This window comes from Scyliorhinus canicula, chromosome 12, assembly GCF_902713615.1.
Source record: "Scyliorhinus canicula chromosome 12, sScyCan1.1, whole genome shotgun sequence".
NCBI lineage: Eukaryota > Metazoa > Chordata > Chondrichthyes > Carcharhiniformes > Scyliorhinidae > Scyliorhinus > Scyliorhinus canicula.
In genome coordinates this window covers 72,365,895-72,387,700 of record NC_052157.1, presented here as the reverse complement: position 1 = coordinate 72,387,700, position 21,806 = coordinate 72,365,895, and the positions used below count along the sequence as shown (strand labels likewise).

The 21,806-nt window shown below is 47.5% G+C and overlaps 1 protein-coding gene across 1 annotated transcript in view; it reads left to right on the top strand.

The window, feature by feature from the left end:
• The window catches only part of LOC119974282 (guanylate-binding protein 1-like), an 84,004-nt gene that overhangs the window by 38,740 nt on the left and 23,458 nt on the right, over positions 1-21,806 (top strand). Inside the window, exons 4-9 of the mRNA XM_038813054.1 lie at positions 3,369-3,593; positions 7,285-7,433; positions 7,892-8,120; positions 8,666-8,793; positions 9,386-9,495; positions 19,581-19,768. Coding sequence (XP_038668982.1) covers positions 3,369-3,593; positions 7,285-7,433; positions 7,892-8,120; positions 8,666-8,793; positions 9,386-9,495; positions 19,581-19,768 — 1,029 coding nt within the window. The remainder of the gene's footprint in view (positions 1-3,368; positions 3,594-7,284; positions 7,434-7,891; positions 8,121-8,665; positions 8,794-9,385; positions 9,496-19,580; positions 19,769-21,806) is intronic.

Sequence of the window (21,806 nt, the reverse complement as noted above, 5' to 3'; positions counted from 1 at the left end):
CTTCCAGTGCAAAGAATTGTCCTCGACCGAGTGTTGCAGACTGGCACATTCCAAGGTCCAGGACTTCGTGCTGAGGGACACACTCAAGCTTGGGGCAGCTGCCGCCAAGGTGCAATGGGGAAAGACCACTGTGTAAGGTCTTACCAGCAAATGTACACCGAGGGGTTGGTAACAGTGTAAAACCCCTCGGTCCGGGTCTTCAATACCACAATGTATGAAAGAAACAAAGCAATGTAAATATTTAAGAAGGAACTGTAACTTAAAGTAGGATACGTGTGTAACGTTATCCCAATTGAATTGAAGAAAGACAAATGAATGTAACTCAGATGGAAATGTACAGTCAAGACAATTTGAAATGTTCTGCAAAGTTTATGACAAATTTTATGAATAAAGCATATTTTTTGAAAAAAAAAACATTGGTGCTTACAAACTGGGACCAGACGGAACAACACTCGTGGGGGTCTCCCAGGGGATCGGAGGCCCCCGGCTGCATGCCCTTTGAGCAGGGTGGTCCCCTGAGACTGCTGCTGCCACCTGGGTACCTAGCAGCGCCAGCCTGGCACCCTGGCCGTTCCATTTGGATGCCAGCCTGGCACTGCCAAGGTGCACAGGTGGCACTGCTAGTCTGCATGGACACTGCCAGGGTTCCAGGTTGGCACTGCCAAGGTGCTGGAGATTCTCCCATTTTGGGATTAAGGCAGAGGAGGGAGGTCGGGGATTGTTTGTTTGGGGGCCTCAAATTGGCCTAGTATTACCGTCCCCAACCAAGCCCCAACAGTGGCTAGGATACGGGACGGACATCTCAAATTGGTGCAGAAAGAATGATTCGCTCCAGGAATGATTGCAGGAAGAAATAGGACTTGGATATTTTTAAAACAAAATTTTATTATGAATCACAAACCCGAGATGAACAGCTTAACACTTTTATTCCATTTCCCAACAAGAAGATAAACATACAGTTCTCAATCCAGCTTAAACAAGCAAGGCCTAAAGTGATACATGTATTCCAAAACAGATCCTGGATCTTGGGACTCCATCTAAATGTCCTTCAGACTCTAAACGTCTTCAAATGGCTGCTGCAACCCAGTTGTTTCAGCCTTTTCCTCGTCTCCAGACAAGGCTGCTCTTTTAAAATGTTAACACTTTTTAAGCTGTCTAACTGGGAAAGAAAATCACCTCTCTTGTGATCACACAAGGGTTGCCAGGTCGGAGTTCACTTCCTTTCAGTTTTCTGCCTAAACACTAAACTTCTAATGCTTTCAAAATGGGTATGTGTCTTTCTTGTAAGAAGATTAAAACCACTGTTCGCTTCTAACCACGTGTCGCGTGAATTGATGGTCTCATCATGCGGGATTCTCCGTTGCCCAACGTCGATATTGTAATCGGCGATCGAGTGGAGAATCCCTTCCGACGGCCAAATTGGGCGTGCCGCCAATTTGACGCCAGTTTTCGAGTCTCCGCCCCCTCTGAAATGGCATCATCGTGTCGCACACCGCATGCCGTTGAAACGGCGTTGGCACGCCATCGGAAGGCCCTCCCGCGATGCTCCAACCTGGATGGGCTGATTCCCAACCGCAAAGTTGACATGTGACCTGAGTGGTCGGGAACCTGGCTTGGCAACTGTGTCCAGCATTGCCACGCTTAGCCGGGATCCGTTCCACTGGCTGGGGGGGGGGGGGGGGGGGCTTCCGCGAGGGCTGGGGGGACTGGTGGGGGTGGCCAGGGGGTGGCCTGTGGGGTCGAATTTGGCAGGTCAGGTCTGCGCATGGCCGCCGCCATGTTTTACGGCGCGACTGCTACAGGTTGTCGCTGTGCACATGCGTAGCCAGGGACCCGGCTATTCTCTGGCCGTTCTTTGTGAGGGAGCCAGGTGTTTCACCCAGCGCCGCTGCTAGCCCCTTACCGGTCCCGGAATTGGTGCGTGCTCGGCGCCGATTTTGGTATTAGAAACACCCGCGAATTCTCCGTTTCAGATAGCACTTAGCCACTGAAACAGAATTCAGCTCAGTATCTCTGCAGGCTACAAATTCTTCACTCTTTAGGGACTTCCCCAGTTAAACTCCACTAACCCCAGGTTTTGAACTCTTAAATTGCCCACTGCATTTATAATCCAATTTTCCAAAATCTTCCAATCGTCACATCAGACATTGTTTGGGTCTGGTCTGGGATCGTAACCTGTTACAGAGGAGCTGGAATAGACCGTGCATCATTCATTAAAGTAATGGCTGTTCTGCTACCTCAACTTTATCTCCCAGTGCTAACCCCATACCCCCTCACTTTCATTCGTGCTTTGGATTCAATATACCCGGTGACTGAGCACTGTCCCTGTGGGCTGGAGAATGATGAAGATTCACCACCTGAGTGCAGAAATGTGACCTCACCTCTGTCCTAAATAGCTACCCTTACCCTGAGACTGTGACCCTGAGTCAGTGGCGTGCAGAGGTCTGGTGATGCCCGGGGCAAATCTTGATTGTATGCCCCAAAGACTCAAGTATAAGGCCTAATATACTGAGAAATATTATGAGAAAGGAAAACATTTTGAATATATAAACACAGATGAAACATGAATTTATTCGATTTTAATATAAATCAATCAGATTTATTAAGTTATTTTCCCCAAATGATACCTCCTGTCTCAAAACACCTGAACTACTTCACTTTTTACATCAGCTGTGAGAAATTCTTTTTCAATGCTTATTAAAGCCAGGTTGGTCAGTCGCTCCTGTGACATAGAAGACCTCAGATATGTTTTTATTAATTTCAGTTTTGAAAATGACCTTTCACAGCTTGCGACTGAAAATGCGATTGTAAGCAGTAATCTGTATGAAACACACAGCGTCGGAAAGACATCCCTCCCATACTGCAGTAAAGATTCCAGAGCATCTTTAGGATCAGGGGGAACTCTATTCCCTCCAGCTCGAAGGAATCACAAAATCAATAATTTCGTCATATAACTGAATTGCAACCACATCATTGTCATAATAATTTGCAAAGTCTGAACATTCCTTTTTTAATTTTTCTCCTTCTTGTTCATCTTCAAGGAATAAAGGGCTAACAACTGCCTCTGCAGTGCGGTGAGCCTCCAAAAATTGATTTATCACCGCTGAAATTTTAAAATTACTATCTTATTTCCTTCTCTGATTGAATGCCCCCATCCAATGGATGCCCGGGGCCAACGCACCGTCGGCTCCCCCCTCTGCACGCCACTTCCCTGTGTTCCCTCTGCCCAGCAGAGGGGGGCCGGGGGGGGGGGGGGGGGGGGGGGGGGGGTTGGTGGGGGGGGGGGGGGGGGGGGGAACAGGAGTGGGCTATTCGGAACTTGATTAGGCCTCTGAATTACAGACCAGATCTCTGCTTGTGTTTTGTAGATACCGATGGCTGTTCCGTCAGTCGCTGCCTCAAGAATCTATTTCACAGACAGAAGTGTTTTGAATTCTCCCACCCGTGCCCAGAGGCTGACGGAACGAGAATGGACGAGGTTCTGGAGGGGAAGTTGGACCGAGAATTCCAGATGCAGGCGGAAAGACTGAGGAACTATGTTCTCAACAGCGAGCTGGAAAGCATCATGGGAGGCCATAACGTTAATGGGCAGAGTACGTTCCCCTTACTCAACCCATGGGGCAGGCCTCCGTTGTCTTGTTTCCTCTCAGACTTGTCTATTCCTTCTGGCCAATCTCCCACCTTTCACAAACACAGCTGTTCCAAAATTCTGCTGCTCCTTCTCCTAACTGGAACCAAATACCATTTACCCCTTCCCCGGCCACTGTGCTCGCTGACCTAAAATGACTTCTGGTCTGGCAACAGTTCCATTTCAAAATTCCCATCCTTGAGTTTGGCTCCTTCCATGGCCTCCTCACCTCTCCCTGTGTCTGTTACTTTCACCCAGCTCTTCGACTTTCCGAGATCCCGGCACTCTCCCAGTTCTGGCCTCCTGTACATCGACCGATTTTCGTCGCTCTGCCATTGGTGGGCGTGCCTTCAGTTGCCCTGGGCCCTGAGCTCTGGAATTCCCTCCTGAATCTCTGAAGCTCTCTCATTCCCTTTCTGGATGCTCCTTACAACCTGGAACTTTGAGCAAGATGTTGGGTATCTATCCTCTTTATCAGATTATTTGAGGCAGGGTTGATATTTCTCAGGCAATGGACTTGTAAAACACCAGAATCACAGAGTAATACAGTGCAGGAGAGGCCTTTCGGCCCATCAATTCTGCACTGACACATGAAAGACACCTGACCTGCCTACCTAAACCCATTTGCCAGGACTTGGCCCTTAGCCTTGATTGTTATGACGTGCCAAGTACTCATCCAGGAAATTTTTAAAGGATGTGAGGCAACCCACCTCTACTACTCCCCCAGGCAGCGCGTTCCAGATCGTCACCACCCTCTGGGTAAAAAAGGTTTCCGCAAATACCCCCTAAACCTCCTGTCCCTCACCTTGAACTTGTGTCCCCTCGTAACTGACCCTTCAACTAAGGGGAACAGCTGCTCCTGATGCGCCCTGTCCCAGGTGATATAAATACGCTGTGCAACTCTTGGTGTATGAAGTGAGGGAAAGAATTCTGGGGAAATTAAAGGAAGTATTGTTTCCAATGACTGTTCAATGGCTACAAGATCAAATTCATAAAAAAACAGAAATAAAATAAGGGGCAAAATTCTTAAAGGGTGCAGGAGCAGAGGGACCTGGGTGTTTATATGTAGAGGTCATTGAAGGAGGCTGGACAGGGGGAGAGATCAGTTAATAAAGTAGATTGTATTCTGAGCATCATTAACAGGGGCATAGAGTAGAAGAGCAAAGAGGTAATGCTGAATTTATACGAGACACTAGCTAGACCTCCCTTAGCTGGAATATTGTGTACAATTCAGAGCACCACACTATAGGAAGGATGTGAAGACATTACAAAGAGTGTAGAAGAGGTTTAGAACATAGAACATACAGTGCAGAAGGAGGCCATTCAGCCCATTGTGTCTGTACTGACCCACTTACGCCCTCACTTCCACCCTATCCCCGTAACCCAATAACCCCATCTAACCTTTTTGGACACCAAGGGCAATTTATCATGACCAATCCACCTAACCTGCATGTCTTTGGACTGTGGGAGGAAACCAGAGCACCCGGAGAAAACCCACACAGACACGGGGAGAACGTGCAGACTCCGCACAGACAATGACCCAGCGGGGAATTGAACCTGGGACCCTGGCGCTGTGAAGCCAAAGTGCTAACCACTATGCTACCGTGCTGCCCTTATGAGGGTAGATTGGAGAGGCAGGGACTGTTCTCCTTGGAGAGAGGAAGGCTCAGAGGAGATTCGATAGAGATGTTCAATATCATGAGGGGCTGGACAGAGTCGATCAGGAGAAACTGCTCCCGTTCAGAAAAGGATCGAGAACGAGAGGGCCCAGATTTACGGTGATTTGCAAAAGAAGCAAATGTGATGTGAGAAACACTTTTTACACATAGCGAGTGGTTGGGGTCTGGAACACACTGACAGGAAGTGTGTGGAGATAGCTCAATCCAGGTATTCAAAGGACGTTAGATGATTATTTGAATAGCAATAATGTTCAGGGGCATGGGGGAAAAGGCAGGCGAATGGCACAAAGTCACAATGCTCGATTGGAGAGCCGGTGCAAACACAATGGGCCAAATGGCCTCCTGCGCTGTGACAATTCTATGAAATGTAACCCTGGGTAATGTGGAATGTTGACACAAGCAGATTCGTTACCTTGGTTTGATCCATTTCTGACAAATTAAACCTAAAAGGAGAGATTTAAAATTCACAAGACCTGAAAGACATTAAAATGTTCAGTAGAGTTTTAAGCACTGTAATTTTTCACAGTTCAATCGCAGATTCTGGGTCTTGCTGGCTGGTCCAGTATTTATTGCCCATCTCTAACTTCCCCTTGTGAAGGTGGTGGTGAGCAGCCTTCTTGTTGTGGTGTAGGTACATCTATAGTGCTGATAGGGAGGGAATTCATAGTGACAATGAGAAAAAGAGTTGTATAGTTTCACGTCAGTGACTATGGGGGGGGGGGATCTTTGAAGCAGTGATCTCCCATACGTCGGCTGCCATTGCTCTTCGAGATTTTGGACGTCACGGGTTTGGAAGGTGCCATTGAAGGAGCCTTGGATGATACCAAAATAGGTGGGAAAGCAGGCAGTGAAGAGGAGAAACATATTATACAGACGGATATAGATAGGTTGGGAGATTGGGCCAAGATTTGGCAGATGGAGTTTAATGTGGAGGAGTGTGAGGTTATCCATTTTGGCCCAAATAAATAGTCAGTCAAATTATTATCAAATTGGAAAGCAGATTCAAAATGCGTCTGGGCAAAGGGATCTGGGGTCTTTGTTTATGAATCCCTGAAAGTCGGAATGTTCAGCATGTAATTAAAAAGGTAAACGGAATGTCAGCATTTATTGCAAAAGGACTGGAGTATAAAAGTAATAATAATAATCTTTATTATTGTCACAAGTAGGCTTACATTAACACTGCAATGAAGTTACTGTGAAAATCACCTACAGAAGCATTGTTGCAATTGTGTGAGACCACATCTGGAGTATTGTTTCCAGTTTTGGTCTCCTTATTTGAGGAAGGATGTGGGGGCATTGGAGGCAATTCAGAGGAGGTTCACCAGATTGACTCCGGGGATGAAGGGGTTGCTGTATGAGGAGAGATTGAATAGCTTGGGCTTATACTCGCTGGAGTTTAGAAGGATGAGAGGAGATCTGATCGAGGTATATAAATAACAAAAGGGATTGTTAATGTAAATGTAGACCAAATGTTCCACCTTGTGGGACAATCTAGAACAGGTGGTCACAGATATAGGTTGAGAGGCGGTAGATTTAAAACTGAGATGAGGAGGAACTACTTCTCACAGAGCGTGGTGAATTTGTGGAACTCGCTGCCCTGTAGTGTTGTAGAGTCCAAATCATTGAATAGTTTCAAGAGGGAGATACATTTTTTCTGATTAAAAGCAAGTTAAAGGGATATAGGTGACAGGTAGGGAGGTGGATTTGACACCAGGAAGAGATCAGCCATGATCTGATTAAATGGCGGAGCAGACGCAAAAGGCTGAATTGCCTACTTCTGCTCCGAGTTCCAATGTTGGTGACTTGCTGCAGTGTGTCTTGTAAATGCTACACACTGCTGCCACTGTGCATCGGTGGTGGAGAGAGTGAAAGGTGGTGGCGAATGGGCAAGCCGGGATGCTTTGCCCCGGACGGTGTCGAGCTTCTCGACTGTTGCTTAGAGAGAGATCACGTGACATTCTTTTGCATCTCTTTCAGTGTTGGCTCGATTGATTGAAACCTGTGTGAGCAGTATGTGCAAGGGTCAAAGGATTATTCTGGAGAATCTCCGTGACATCGTCCTATGTGAGAAGCCAACTGTGGAGCTGGATAAAGTAACTGCAGAAAAGGGAGTGAAGACAACCAAGGTATCAATCTGTGCTGGGCCAACAGAGTAGATTCATTCAAATTGTATTGGATCGGATGCCAGAGATAAATGTATTGATATCGACTGGAAGTATGATAATTCTGCATTTTTACCAGCAGAATGTCCATCCTTCGAAAAGCGATGATCTGATGATTCATCTTATTTCTCTATATGGGTGCTTGCTGTGCACAATTGGCTGTGCTTCCCTACATTCCAACAGTGACAATACTTCAAAAGTAGTTCATTGGCTGTGCAGCACGTCGGGTTATTTTGAGGGCAAGCAAATGCTCTATCAATGCAAGACTTAACCGCAATTTCTCGTGTTCAGTGTCAAATTCCAGTCTCGTTCTAATTTTGACCTAATATCTTCTCCCATCAGCTACTTGTCTTTTCCATTAATCTTCTCTTCCACTAGCAGCTGGAAAGTGAGGGTGTTGCCATTTTCTCTTTGTGCATTAGGTGGAAAGGATTGTACCCCTCACAAAGCCCAGTGCAGGCAGTGTCATGTACGACATGCAGGAACCCGTGTGTTTGATTGAGAACAGCGCGTCTGGTGAACTACGGGTCAACCAAGAGGCTGTGAACATCTTGTCGGAGATCAGTCAACCGGTGGTGGCTGTGGCCATAGTGGGGTTGTACCGGACCGGCAAATCCTACCTAATGAACAAACTGGCCGGGAAACTGAGAGGTACAAACTCCGAATTTCTTAGTAACTCCCCTGTGAGAATTGAGACATATACGTGACCAGCTATTGTCTCTTGATCTTCGCACATAAACAGACCGACCTTGCAGAGATTTCCATCTCAACATCTGTAATCGTGTTTCCTCCACCATGGCTCCATCTGTTTTCTGGCTGATCTTTCTCTCTCACTCTCTCTCTATGCCTCTCACTCACTCTCATCCTCCTGCTCTCCCTCTCTCTGTGTCTCTTTCTGCCTCTCTTTCTCTCACTTTCTATCTTTCACCTCCACTATAATTCCTTCTCTCTCTCTCTGTCCTCTCCATCACTCTTTCCTTCTCTTTCTCATTCCTGCAGACTCTTTTTCTCTCTTCCTCCTCTCGCATGCCCCTCTCTTCATTCCCTCTTGTTCTCTCTCTTTCTCTCCTGTTTCTCTCTCTCTCTATCCCGATGGCCTTTACCTTTGGGACTGCGTGGAATGATAAACTGAGCGTGTGCGAGCTGTGATTCTGTGAATCAGTAACTGTCTTGTGCTCTTCCCAAACATGAACCAGGTTTCTCGCTGGGATCCACCATTCAGTCCGAGACCAAAGGGATCTGGATGATGTGTGTGCCTCACCCACTCAATCACAACCACTGCCTCATATTACTGGACACTGAAGGACTGGGGGATGTGGAGAAGGTGGGTAAATTCTGCCTCTCAATCCATGACTGTTTTTGGGATCACTGACACACTTCTGTTCAATCCAGGACAGGGAGTTCAGTTGTGTGGGAGGGTCAATGGTTTGAGATGAATGAAGGGATTGGTCAACATGCTTCGCTGTGTCTTGCACTAGAGCATTGGAACAGGAGGAGGCCATTCAGTCCTTCAAGCCAGTTGCACAGGAACAGGAGGCCATTCAGTCCCTCAGTCCTGTTACACAGGAACAGGAGGAGGCCATTCAGCCCCTTGAGCCAGTTGCACAGGAACAGGAGGCCATTCAGTCCCTCAAGCCTGTTACGCAGGAACAGGAGGAGGCCACTCAGCCCCTCAAGACTGTTACACAGGAACAGAAGGAGACCATTCAGTCCCTCAGGACTGTTACACAGGAACCGAAGGAGACCATTCAGTCCCTCAAGCTGGCACAAAGGGGCAGGGGGAGATGCCATATTATGAGGTGCTTCACATTTTGGATTCTGATGAAGTGTTGCCCATTGTTGAGTCTGTTTAATAAAGAGAGGGAATTGTGTGAAATAATTAAACACTACATGTAATTGTTTCCATCTCTATACAGGGTGATGAGAAGAATGATTCTTGGATCTTTGCTCTTGCTGTATTGCTGAGCAGTATGTTGGTGTACAACAGCATGGGCACCATTGATCAGTATGCAGTGGCGAAGCTGCAGTATCCTTTACAAATCGCTGACTTAGTGGTGTTATAGGTCAAGGTTTAAAAACTCCAAAGTGTATTATGGAGTTCACCTGACATATAACTTTTTGTGTTGCATTTGGCTAGGGTGAGCGCAAGAGCCTACCAGTCAGGTGTTATTCAACAGTCTTCCCAGACACTTTAATCAAAATATGCTTTATTCTAAGAACTGAGTTAACATTTATATGAACACACAATAATTTTTATCAATTACAAACATAAAGACACCACACAGCTCCAGTAATCTATGTATAACCCTTAATGAATTCTTCTTCAACTGTTCCAATTCAAAAACAAAATCCCATAAACAAAAAACCCTTTTCAAGGGTGTGGCCCAGCACTCTGCATTCTCACTTGAATAAGACTGACTTTCCCTGAGATCCTGACCTCATCTCACCAGCAGGTTTAAACCCTTCCGGAAAACAAACTATATCTTTTAGGTTACCAAAACAGCAGGAGGCTATAATCAATGTTTTTTTTTACTGGAACAGATATTTAAAATGAAAATAGAGAGAGAGAGACAGGCCAAAACACTTCTGTTTCTTGTCTCAGTACACCACAGTTAAATGTGAAAGCGAGACTAAAACAGCTCACAGAGCCACAGCCCAGCTCCACCCACACAATGACATCGCTGAAGCCATAAGACAAAAATCTTTCTTAAAGGGACACTCCCATGACAGTGGGGTACTGCAGGGATTTGTGCTGGGACCCCGGCTACTCACAATATATAGTAATGATTTGGAAGAGGGAACAAAATGTGAGATCTCCAAATTTGAAGTTGACACAAAGTTCTATAGGATGGTGAGCTGTGATGAGGATGCAGAAATGCCTTGTTGTAATTTGGACAAGTTGAGTGAGTGGGCAAATGATTGGCAGATGCAGTATAATTTGGATAAATGCTAGGTTATGCACTAGTAGCAAAAACGGGAAGGCAGACTATTATCTGCCTGGCCATAAATTAGGAGAGCGGAATGTGTAATGAGACCGGGGTGGCCGTGAACACCAGTCACTGATGATCAGCATGCAGGTGCAGCAGGCGGTAACAAAAGCAAATGGTTTGTTGGGCTTCATGGCGAGAGGTTTTGAGTACAAAAGCAGGGCTGTGTTGCTGCAATTATACAGGGCCTTGGTGAGGCCACACCTGGAATATTGTGAGCAGTTTTGGTCTCCTTGTCTGAGTAAAGATGTTCTTTCTCTAGAGGGAGTGCAGAGAAGGTTTACAAGACTGATTCCACGGATGGTGGGTCTGACATATGAGGAGAGATTGAATCGGTTAGGATTGATTTGTTGGAGTTCAGAAGAATGAAGGGATCTCCTAGAAACCTATTAAATTCTAACAGGACTCGAGAAGGTAGATGCAAGAAGCATGTTCTTGATGATGGGGGTATCACAATCTGAGGGTACGGGGTAGACTATTTATACAGAGATGAGGAGAAATATTTTCACCCAGAGAGTGGTGAGCCTGTGGAATTCACTACCACAGAAAGTAGTTGAGACCAAAACATTGCATGGTTTCAAGAAGCTGTTAGATATAGCACTTGAGGGAAGGGGATTAAAGGAAATGGGGGGGGGGGGGGGGAGGGGGGGGGAAGCAGGATTAGAGTATTTGAGTTGGATGGTCAACCATGATCATAATGAATGGCAGGGCAGTCTCGAAGGGCCAAATGGCCTCCTGCTCCTATTTTCTACATGTGTAGTTGTAAGTGAATATCTGCTTTTAATAGGAGGGAGAAGCTGCATTGAGATAGCACCTTTCATCACCATCAGCTTTGAGATTCCCTCCTCAGTCCAATAGTCACTTGATTCTGACTCTGGGAAATTTGAGATGAAGAATTATGACCGGGGCATAGTGTCCCAGGTCAGAAAAAATGAGAACGGTTAAGCTAACGATATATTTGGAACAGGAGGAGGCCATTCATCCCTTCGAGCCTCTTACACAGGAGCAGGCTATTCAGCCCCTCGAGTCTGTTCCATGGTATTTTTATGTGAACCATTGATAATCGTAGTGCGTGGAATGACACTGCTGGATCGCAGCTTGCTCCGGAGATGTTATTGAGGCCATAACCACCATTTTTAAAAATAAATTTAGAGTGCCCAATTAATTTTTTCCAATTAAGGGGCAATTTAGCGTGTTCAATCCACCTACCCTGCACATCTTTGGGTTGTGTGGGCGAAACCCATGCAAACACGGGGAGAATGTGCAGACTCCACACGGACAGTGACCCAGAGCCGGGATTGAACCTGGGACCTCGGCGCCGTGAGTCTGCAGTGCTACCACTGCGCCACCGTGCTGCCCCATTACCACCATTTTAATTGTAGTATCTGTCTCACAATGGGCGATGGATAGAATCATAGGGTGCATAAAAAATTCAGTTATGATAAAACAGCACCAAAGGAGGCCATTCTGCTTGTCGTATCCTATTGAATCTGCCTCCACGGCATCCACAACTGCTGACTCACTCACTGTGGGGGGAGAAAAAAAAGAGTTTAAATCCAGTTCCCTCTGGGTCTCGAATCTCCCCTCAATGGGAATGGTGCCTCACTACCTGCTCTGTCCAGACCCCTAATCAAAGAACAAAGAAAAGTACAGCACAGGAACAGGCCCTTCAGCCCTCCAAGCCTGTGCCGATTATGGTACCCTAACTAAAAAGAAACCTTCACCCCTTACTCGGTCCGTATCCCTCTATTTCTTCCCTATTCATGTACCCATCCAGGTGCCTCTTAAATGGTGCTAATGTGCCACCACATCCTCTGGCTGCACATTCCAGGGACCCATCAGTCACTGAGTGAAAAACTTACCCCGCACATCTCCCTTAAACTTTCCCCTCTCACCTTGAACCTGTGCCCCTTGTAATTGATACTCCACCCTTGGGGGACCCCCACCCTCCGTCTTCGGGCTACCAGGGAGGCAAAGGCCAAGACATCGGCCCCTCTCGCCCCCTGCACTCCGGGGTCTTCTGACACCACAAAGATCCCAACTTCTGGACTCGGAACCACCGTCACCTTCAAGACCTCCGACATAACGGTTGGCTCACCCCAGCCAGAATCCCCCAAGCTTCGGACAGGCCCAAAACATGGGGACATAATTTGCAGGCTCACCCGTGCACCGCCCACACCTATCTCCCACCCCTTCAAAATACCTGCTAATCCTGGCCACAGTTATATGTGCCCTGTGGTCCACCTTAAACTGAATAAGGCTAAGCCTAGCGCACAATGAGGATGTGTTCACCCTCCTCAAAGCCTCTTTCCACTTCCCAGCCTCCACCTCCCTCCCTTACTACTACCTTCAATGCCTCCCCCAACGTGGCAGCCGAAACCTCACCCGTGTTGTTCAGCTTCACATATCCCCGAATGGCAGCCCTCACCCGCTCACAAACCTCCTCATCTGCCAATAGCCCGCATCCAACCTCCACTGCAGGCGCTGCCCCCCCCCCCCCCGATTTACTTGCAAGTCCACCCAATGCGGCGCATGGTCTGAAAACACGATTGGCGAATACTCCGCATCGACCACCCCTGTCAGCAACATCCTATCCAACACATAATAATCGATCTGGGTGTACACCCCATGCACATGGGAGAAAAATGAGATTCCTTTGCCCTCGGCCAACCAAAACGCCAGGGGTGAAGCTCCCCCCATGCGTTCCATAAATCCCCTCAGTTCCCTCGCCACTGCCGACAGAACCCCCCTGCCCCCAGACCTCGGGCTCGAACGAACCAATTTCGGTTCCAGAACCATGTTAAAATTGCCCCCACCCCCATTATCAACCGGCGCGTGTCCAGGTCTGGAATCTTCCCCAGCACCCGCCTCATAAACTCTACATCGTACACCATCCCTGTTTGGCGCATAAACATTCACCAACACTACCGGCATCCCCTCCAATTTCACACTCATCATAATGAACCTCCCCATGGAGTCTGCCAATATGCTCCCCACTTCAAAAGCTACCTGTTTATTTATCAAGACCACTACCCCCCTCGTCTTCAAATTCAAACCTGAATTAAATACCGGCCGTACCCACCCTTTCCTGAGCCTAGATTGATCCCCAATCTTCAGGTGTGTTTCCTGTAAGAATACCACATCCGCCTTCAAGCTCCTCAGATGCGCGAACACATGGGCCCTTTTGACCGACCCATTCAACCCTCCATGCCATCAGCCTGGCCAGGATACCCCCTTCCCCCGCCAATCAGCCAGCCCCTCCTGGGCCAGCCTACGACCGGCGTCCCACACCCCATCAGATGTCCACCGTCATCGATCCTCCTCATACCATATTTCAAAAGCCCCTCCCCTGTCAGCAGTCCCCCCTTCCTCAAAACAACAATCCCAACCCCCATCAACACTCTAACCACCTGCTCACTCCCCACTGCACTTCAATAGACTAGCCCGCCCAGCTAGCCTGGCAGCCCGTGCCCATGGTGTCTAACATCCTACCCCCCGCAGATTCCCCGCCACCCACCTCTTAAACACTATCCTGGTGCAAACAACAATGACCAAAAGAGAAAAGAAACATCCCCCATCCCCACAGAAGAACAAAGGATAATGGCCTCAAAGGAAAAAGAACACCTCCTCCAAAGTCCAATGTCCTCCTTCTCCTGCCAGTCCGTTGTCCCTCAAAAATTCCATCACTTACTCCGGCGTCCCAAAGTAAAATTATCAGCCATTGTAGGTCACCTAGAGGCGAAGCAGGTGCAGTATTCCAAACTTCACCCCCTTCTTAAAGAGGGCAGCCTTCACTTTGTTAAAGCCCACTCTCCTCTTGGCCAGTCCACACCCAGGTCCTGGTATACTCAAAGTTCACTGCCCTCCCAGGTACATCGCTTCATCTGCCTGGCCCATCTCAGGATCCGCTTCTTGTCCAGAAACTGGTGCAAATGCACCACCATCGCCCTCAGTGGCTCGTTACCCTTCGGCTTCCTCATCAGCGCTCTGTGCGCCCAGTCCATCTTCAGGGGACGTTCGAAGACCCCCTCTCACAGCAACTTCTCAAACAGCCTGGCTACATACGAGCCAGTGTCCGCTCTCTCAATACCCTCTGGCAGTCCCACGATCCTCAGGTTCTGTCTCTGGGCGCGTTTCTCCAGATCCTCCACCTTTCCTGAAACTGTTTTGGATATCATGCATCACCCCCATCTCGGCTGCCATCGAAGTAAGCTGCACTTCATGCTCCCCCACCGTCTCTCCTCCACCTTCTGGACTGCCTGGCTTTGAGACTCCAACCTCATCTTCACCTTGACCTGCACCTTAACCGTCCTCGCCAGGTCTTCCTGAGACTCCTTCCTTTGCTGGGTGAACATCCCGTTCAAGAGGTTCACCAGCTGTTCCATAGACCACTGAGATGGTGGGGCCGGTCCCTTACCCTCCACCATCTTCCCCTGTGTCGCAGAGATAGCTTCTCCCTCCGACAGCTCCCTTCACCTAAAACCACTTCTGGTCCACGAATCCATCCACTGGTGAAACAAACTCTTCCTCAACCACTCCTGCACCTTCTTCCACTTAAAAAGTCCACCTGTTAACCAGGGAAAAGAAATGGAAGTTATGATAAACCTTCAGAAAACACTGGTTTGGCTACAACGTGAATATTGTGTCCAATTCTGGACTCTACTTCAGAAAGATGTGAAGATCAAGAGAGAACACAGAAAGGATCCTCAAGAATGGTTCCCAGGATACTTCCGGTGGCGACCATGGTGTGAGTGGGCGTATGTTTAGTAGCTCTCGCTTGCAAGCGAGAGCTACTAAACATGCGCCCACTCACACCATGGTCGCCACCGGAAGTATCCTGGGAACCATTCTTGAGGATCCTTTCTGTGCTCTCTCTTGATCTTCACATCTTTCTGAAGTAGAGTCCAGAATTGGACACAATATTCACGTTGTAGCCAAACCAGTGTTTTCTGAAGGTTTATCATAACTTCCATTTCTTGTGTACCCTATGCCCCTATTGATTAAGTCTGTGATTCCCTGTGATTCCCATCAACCTCACTATTACTATCCCAGACCAGACCCCAACAGTGGCTCAGATACTGGATTGAAGCCTGAATATTTGATTTTAATTTTGGAAGATTGTGAGGAAAGGATTCCTCACTGCAGGAGTGATTTCACATAAAATAGGGACATAGTATATTGAAACACACTTTATTCCTAACACAGTATTAAAATATCTTTAACACCACATGAGAAAAATAGCTTACAATGACCCCTTAAGCAATACTTCTCATTTCTCTGCATTAAGTTTAATTTGCCAATCTAGATCTTCACAATTAGTTGATGAAAAAAAAGTTTGATCCTCATTCATAGAACATAGAACATAGAACGATACAGCGCAGTACAGGCCTTCGGTCCACGATGTTGCACCGACATGGGAAGTCAAAAACTAAAGGCCATCTAACCTACACTATGCCATTATCATCCATATGCTTATCCAATAAACTTTTAAATGCCCTCAATGTTGGCGAGTTCACTACTGTTGCAGGTAGGGCATTCCACGGCCTCACCACTCTTTGTGTAAAAAACCTACCTCTGTCCTATATCTATTACCCCTCAATTTAAAGCTATGTCCCCTCGTGCTAGCCACCTCCATCCGCGGGAGAAGGCTCTCACTGTCCACCCTATCTATCCCTCTGATCATTTTGTATGCCTCTATTAAGTCACCTCTTAACCTTCTCTCTAACGAAAACAACCTCAAGTCCATCAGCCTTTCCTCATAAGATTTTCCCTCCATACCAGGCAACATCCTGGTAAATCTCCTCTGCACCCGTTCCAAAGCTTTCACGTCCTTCCTATAATGAGGCGACCAGAACTGTACGCAATACTCCAAATGCGGCCGTACCAGAGTTTTGTACAGCTGCAACATGACCTCATGGCTCCGGAACTCAATCCCTCTACCAATAAAGGCCAACACACCATAGGCCTTCTTCACAACCCTATCAACCTGGGTGGCAACTTTCAGGGATCTATGTACATGGACACCGAGATCCCTCTGCTCATCCACACTGCCAAGAATTTTACCATTAGCCAAATATTCCGCATTCCTGTTATTCTTTCCAAAGTGAATCACCTCACACTTCTCTACATTAAACTCCATTTGCCACCTCTCAGCCCAGCTCTGCAGCTTATCTATGTCCCTCTGTAACCTGCAACATCCTTCCACACTGTCTACAACTCCACCGACTTTAGTGTTGTCTGCAAATTTACTCACCCAACCTTCTGTGCCCTCCTCTAGGTCATTTATAAAAATGACAAACAGCAACGGCCCCAGAACAGATCCTTGTGGTACGCCACACGTAACTGAACTCCATTCTGAACATTTGCCATCAACCACCACCCTCTGTCTTCTTTCAACTAGCCAATTTCTGATCCACATCTCTAAATCACCCTCAATCCCCAGCCTCCGTATTTTCTGCAATAGCCGACCGTGGGGAACCTTATCAAACGCTTTACTGAAATCCATATACACCACATCAACTGCTCTACCCTAGTCTACCTGTTCAGTCACCTTCTCAAAGAACTCGATAAGGTTTGTGAGGCATGACCTACCCTTCACAAAACCATGCTGACTATCCCTAATCATATTATTCCTATCTAGATGATTATAAATCGTATCTCTTATAATCCTCTCCAAGACTTTACCCACAACAGACGTGAGGCTCACCGGCCTATAGTTACCGGGGTTATCTCTACTCCCCTTCTTGAACAAAGGGACCACATTTGCTACCCTCCAGTCCTCTGGCACTATTCCTGTAGCCAATGATGACATAAAAATCAAAGCCAAAGGCTCAGCAATCTCTTCCCTGGCTTCCCAGAGAATCCTAGGATAAATCCCATCAGGCCCCGGGGACTTATCTATTTTCACCTTGTCCAGAATTGCCAACACTTCTTCTCTACGCACCTCAATGCCATCTATTCTAATAGCCTGGGTCTCAGCATTCTCCTCCACAACATTATCTTTTTCCTGAGTGAATACTGACGAAAAGTATTCATTTAGTATCTCGCTTATCTCCTCAGCCTCCACACACAACTTCCCACCACTGTCCTTGACTGGCCCTACTCTTACCCTAGTCATTCTTTATTCCTGACATACCTATAGAAAGCTTTTGGGTTTTCCTTGATCCTACCTGCCAAAGACTTTTCATGTCCCCTCCTTGCTCGTCTTAGCTCTCTCTTTAGATCCTTCCTCGCTTCCTTGTAACTATCAAGCGCCCCAACTGAAACTTCACACCTCATTTTCACATAGGCCTCCTTCTTCCTCTGAACAAGAGATTCCACTTCTTTGGTAAACCACGGTTCCCTCGCTCTACCCCTTCCTCCCTGCCTGACTGGTACGTACTTATCAAGAACATGCAATAGCTGTTCCTTGAACAAGCTCCACATATCCAGTGTGCCCAACCCTTGCAGCCTACTTCTCCAACCTACACATCCTAAGTCATGTCTAATGGCATCATAATTGCCCTTCCCCCAGCTATAACTCTTGCCCTGTGGGGTATATTTATCCCTTTCCATCACTAACGTAAAGGTCACCGAATTGTGGTCACTGTTTCCAAAGTGCTCACCTACCTCCAGATCTAACACCTGGCCTGGTTCATTACCCAAAACCAAATCCAATGTGGCCTCGCCTCTTGTTGGCCTGTCAACATATTGTGTCAGGAGACGGGCAGCACGGTAGCATTGTGGATAGCACAATCGCTTCACATCTCCAGGGTCCCAGGTTCGATTCCGGCTTGGGTCACTGTCTGTGTGGAGTCTGCACATCCTCCCCGTGTGTGCGTGGGTTTCCTCCGGGTGCTCCGGTTTCCTCCCACAGTCCAAAGATGTGCAGGTTAGGTGGATTGGCCATGATAAATTGCCCTTATTGTCCAAAATTGCCCTTAGTGTTGGGTGGGGTTACTGGGTTATGGGGATACGGTGGAGGTATTAACCTTGGGTAGGGTGCTCTTTCCAGGAGCCGGTGCAGACTCGATGAGCCAAATGGCCTCCTTCTGTCCTGTAAATTCTATGAATTCTATGAAACCCTCCTGCACACATTGTACAAAGAACGACCCATCTAATGTACTCGAACTATATCTTTTCCAGTCAATATTTGGAAAGTTAAAGTCTCCCATAACAACTACCCTGTTACTTTCGCTCTTTTCCAGAATCATCTTCGTCATCCTTTCCTCTACATCCCTAGAACTATTAGGTGGCCTATAGAAAACTCCCAACAGGGTGACCTCTCCTTTCCTGTTTCTAACCTCAGCCCATACTACCTCAGAAGATAGTCCTCATCTAGCATCCTTTCCGCCACCGTAATACTGTCCTTGACTAGCAGCGCCACACTTCCCCCTCTTTTGCCCCCTTCTCTGAGCTTACTAAAACACCTAAACCCCGGAACCTGCAACAACCATTCCTGTCCCTGCTCTATCCATGTCTCTGAAATGGCCACAACATCGAAGTCCCAGGTACCAACCCATGCTGCCAGTTCCCCTACCTTATTTTGTATACTCCTGGCATTGAAGTAGACACACTTCAAACCACCTACCTGAACACTGGCACCCTCCTGCCAAGTCAAATCTGTGCTCCTGACCTCTATACTCTCAATCTCCCGTACCCCAAAACTACAATCCAGGTTCCCATGCCCCTGCTGAATTAGTTTAAACCCCCCCAAAGAGCACTAACAAATCTCCCCCCCAGGATATTGGTGCCCCTCAGGGTCAGATGTAGACCATCCTGTCTATAGAGGTCCCACCTTCCCCAGAAAGAGCCCCAGTTATCCAGAAATCTGAATCCCTCCCGCCTGCACCATCCCTGTAGCCACGTGTTGAATTGCTCTCTCTCCCTATTCCTCGTCTCACTATCACATGGCACGGGCAACAACCCAGAGATAACAACTCTGTTTGTTCTCGCTCTGAGCTCCCTAAAGAGCCTAATTCATAATGTAACCCTTTCCTGGAGCAAACATATTTCTGTTCTATTGTTTATCTGAGAGGAGTCAGCTCTTCTTCCAGCTCCGACCAGACAGGTACATCACCCTCTGGTTTGATGGTTACTGGACTTTGCGCCCCTTTGTAAACCCCATTCCTTAGCTGCTGCTCAGTTACATAACAGAACTGACCGAGCTGATCAAGGTGAAATCGGCGGGTGGTGACGATGAATCCATGCAGTTTGCCCGCTTCTTCCCGGCCTTTGTCTGGTCCGTTCGAGACTTCACCCTGGATCTGAAGTTGGGCAGCAGGATTGTGACGGCGGATGAATACTTGGACAATGCTCTCAAACTGAAGCACGGTGAGTGAAACAGGGCGAGTGTGGGGCAAGCAGCAACCGAGAGAGTGGGGGATCCACCAGAGTCATCCCAATTTGCAGACCATTCCAATGGTTCAGTATCCCTGTGTCTCGTCATAAACCCATTCTATCCAAACTGATCCCTGTCAGTGTTTATGTTTCACACAGGCCCAGGCAAGGTGCTCTTTCAGAGGGTTGGTGCAGTCTCGATGGGCCAAATGGCCTCATTCTGCCCTGTAGGGATTCTATGTTTATCCAGTTCCGTGATTAATACATCTAAAAAATATAGCTACATCCTTTGTTTGAAAAGACTAAATTGGGAGAGGACATCTGTGGCCTGACAATTCATGCCGGTGAAGAAATTTGGTGGTCCCCTTCCTGACTCTCCCTGTCTTTTATGGACATTCGTGATGTGTAGGGGATTTATAACTTTGGCACCTGGGGGAGAGAATCACAATTCAGCTCTTATGTTTGTTTATTCTCTTCTCTCTTGTTGGCTGCTGTGAAGATTCTCTTCCCCATTTTGCTCGCTTTTTTGCTTCTGCGCAGGAATGGCAGCCAAGGACATCTCGATGGCCCTGTAGCTTTCACTGCCCGATTCAAAACCAACTTGTTGCTTCAATTATCCAGCTGTTCAGTGACTCTGCCCCCCCTCCCCTTCCAGGGTTTCAATGTGTACACCACCATCATATCTTGTCTCTCGCTCCTCCCGAGGATCTTCAAATACGCATTGCTGCCACCGTGTTGCGTTTCTGTGTGCGCTATACAGAAGCTCGGCAATCTCACACCAGGACTGGTAAACTTTCTGGATCCACTTTATGGATGCAGCAACCTTTACTCACAGCGACAGCACAGCTGCAATTCTGACACACATGACCAGCTGCTGGTCACATGCTGCGCTACAGCCTGGTTAATTGCTAATTTGCATATTGCTTTCGAGTGATGTCAGGACGCTTATTATCCAGGATTCTTCACTGAATTTATTGGTGCCTGCCTTATATTCTAAATACAGTTTGTACAAACCAGGCAGGACCGTCCAGCTCTAAAGAAGAGTCCGACAGATGAAAAGGTCAATTCTGTTCCTCTCCCCTCAGATGCTGCCAAACTGGCTGAGCTGGTTCAGCATTTTCTGTTTTTACTTTTGAACTGCCCTGCTCTTTTTCTCTGTAGAGGCTGTTGGATATTTTACAGACACTTGAGATTATGGACAGGCTGCAGTTTAATGTGTCATTCAAAACTATGGCATCTCTGACATTGCGGCGCTCCCTCAGAACTGTTGCTCTGACCTTTCAGGTTTCCCTTGGTGCTGTACCTCTAACAGTGCAGAGCTACCTCAGTACTGACCCTCTGACAGTGACATGTTCCCTCTGAACTGACCCTCGGACAGAGCAATGCTCACTAAATATTGATCCTCCGAAAGTGTAGCGCTCCTTCATTACTGTCCCACAAACAGTGTAGCTTTCCCACAGTACTGACCCTTTGAAAGTACAGTGTTCCCTCGGTTCTGAACCACCGTGAGTCTGACATTCCCTCAGTAGCAGCCTTCTAACAATGAAACACTCCCTCCATACTGACCTGTGGACAGTTGAATGTTCACTCAATTTTCACACTCCAATAATACAGTGCCCCTTAAGCAGGTCTGAAGTGTTGGCTTTATGTGACCCTCTATTTCCAATGGCTATCTTTGCCTTCACCACACAATGGATGCAGGAACGATGTTTCCTCTGACTTGGGACGATGGGGGATGTGGGGGTCTGTAGCTTTCACTGCCCACCAGTACTGAACAACCACCAGAGTAGTGCTGCTTCACTACTGACCCAACAACAGGGTAGCACCCTCACTACAGACAGTTCGAATGTATGGAGCTCCCTTCGTCCTGAACATCCAAGAGTGTAACACTCCCTCCGTACTGACCCCCCCCGACAGTGCAGCACTCCCTCCGTACTGACCCCCCGACAGTGCAGCACTCCCACAGTGATTGACGCTCCAACAGTGCAGCACTCCCACAGTGATTGACCCTCTGATAGTGCAGCACTTCGTC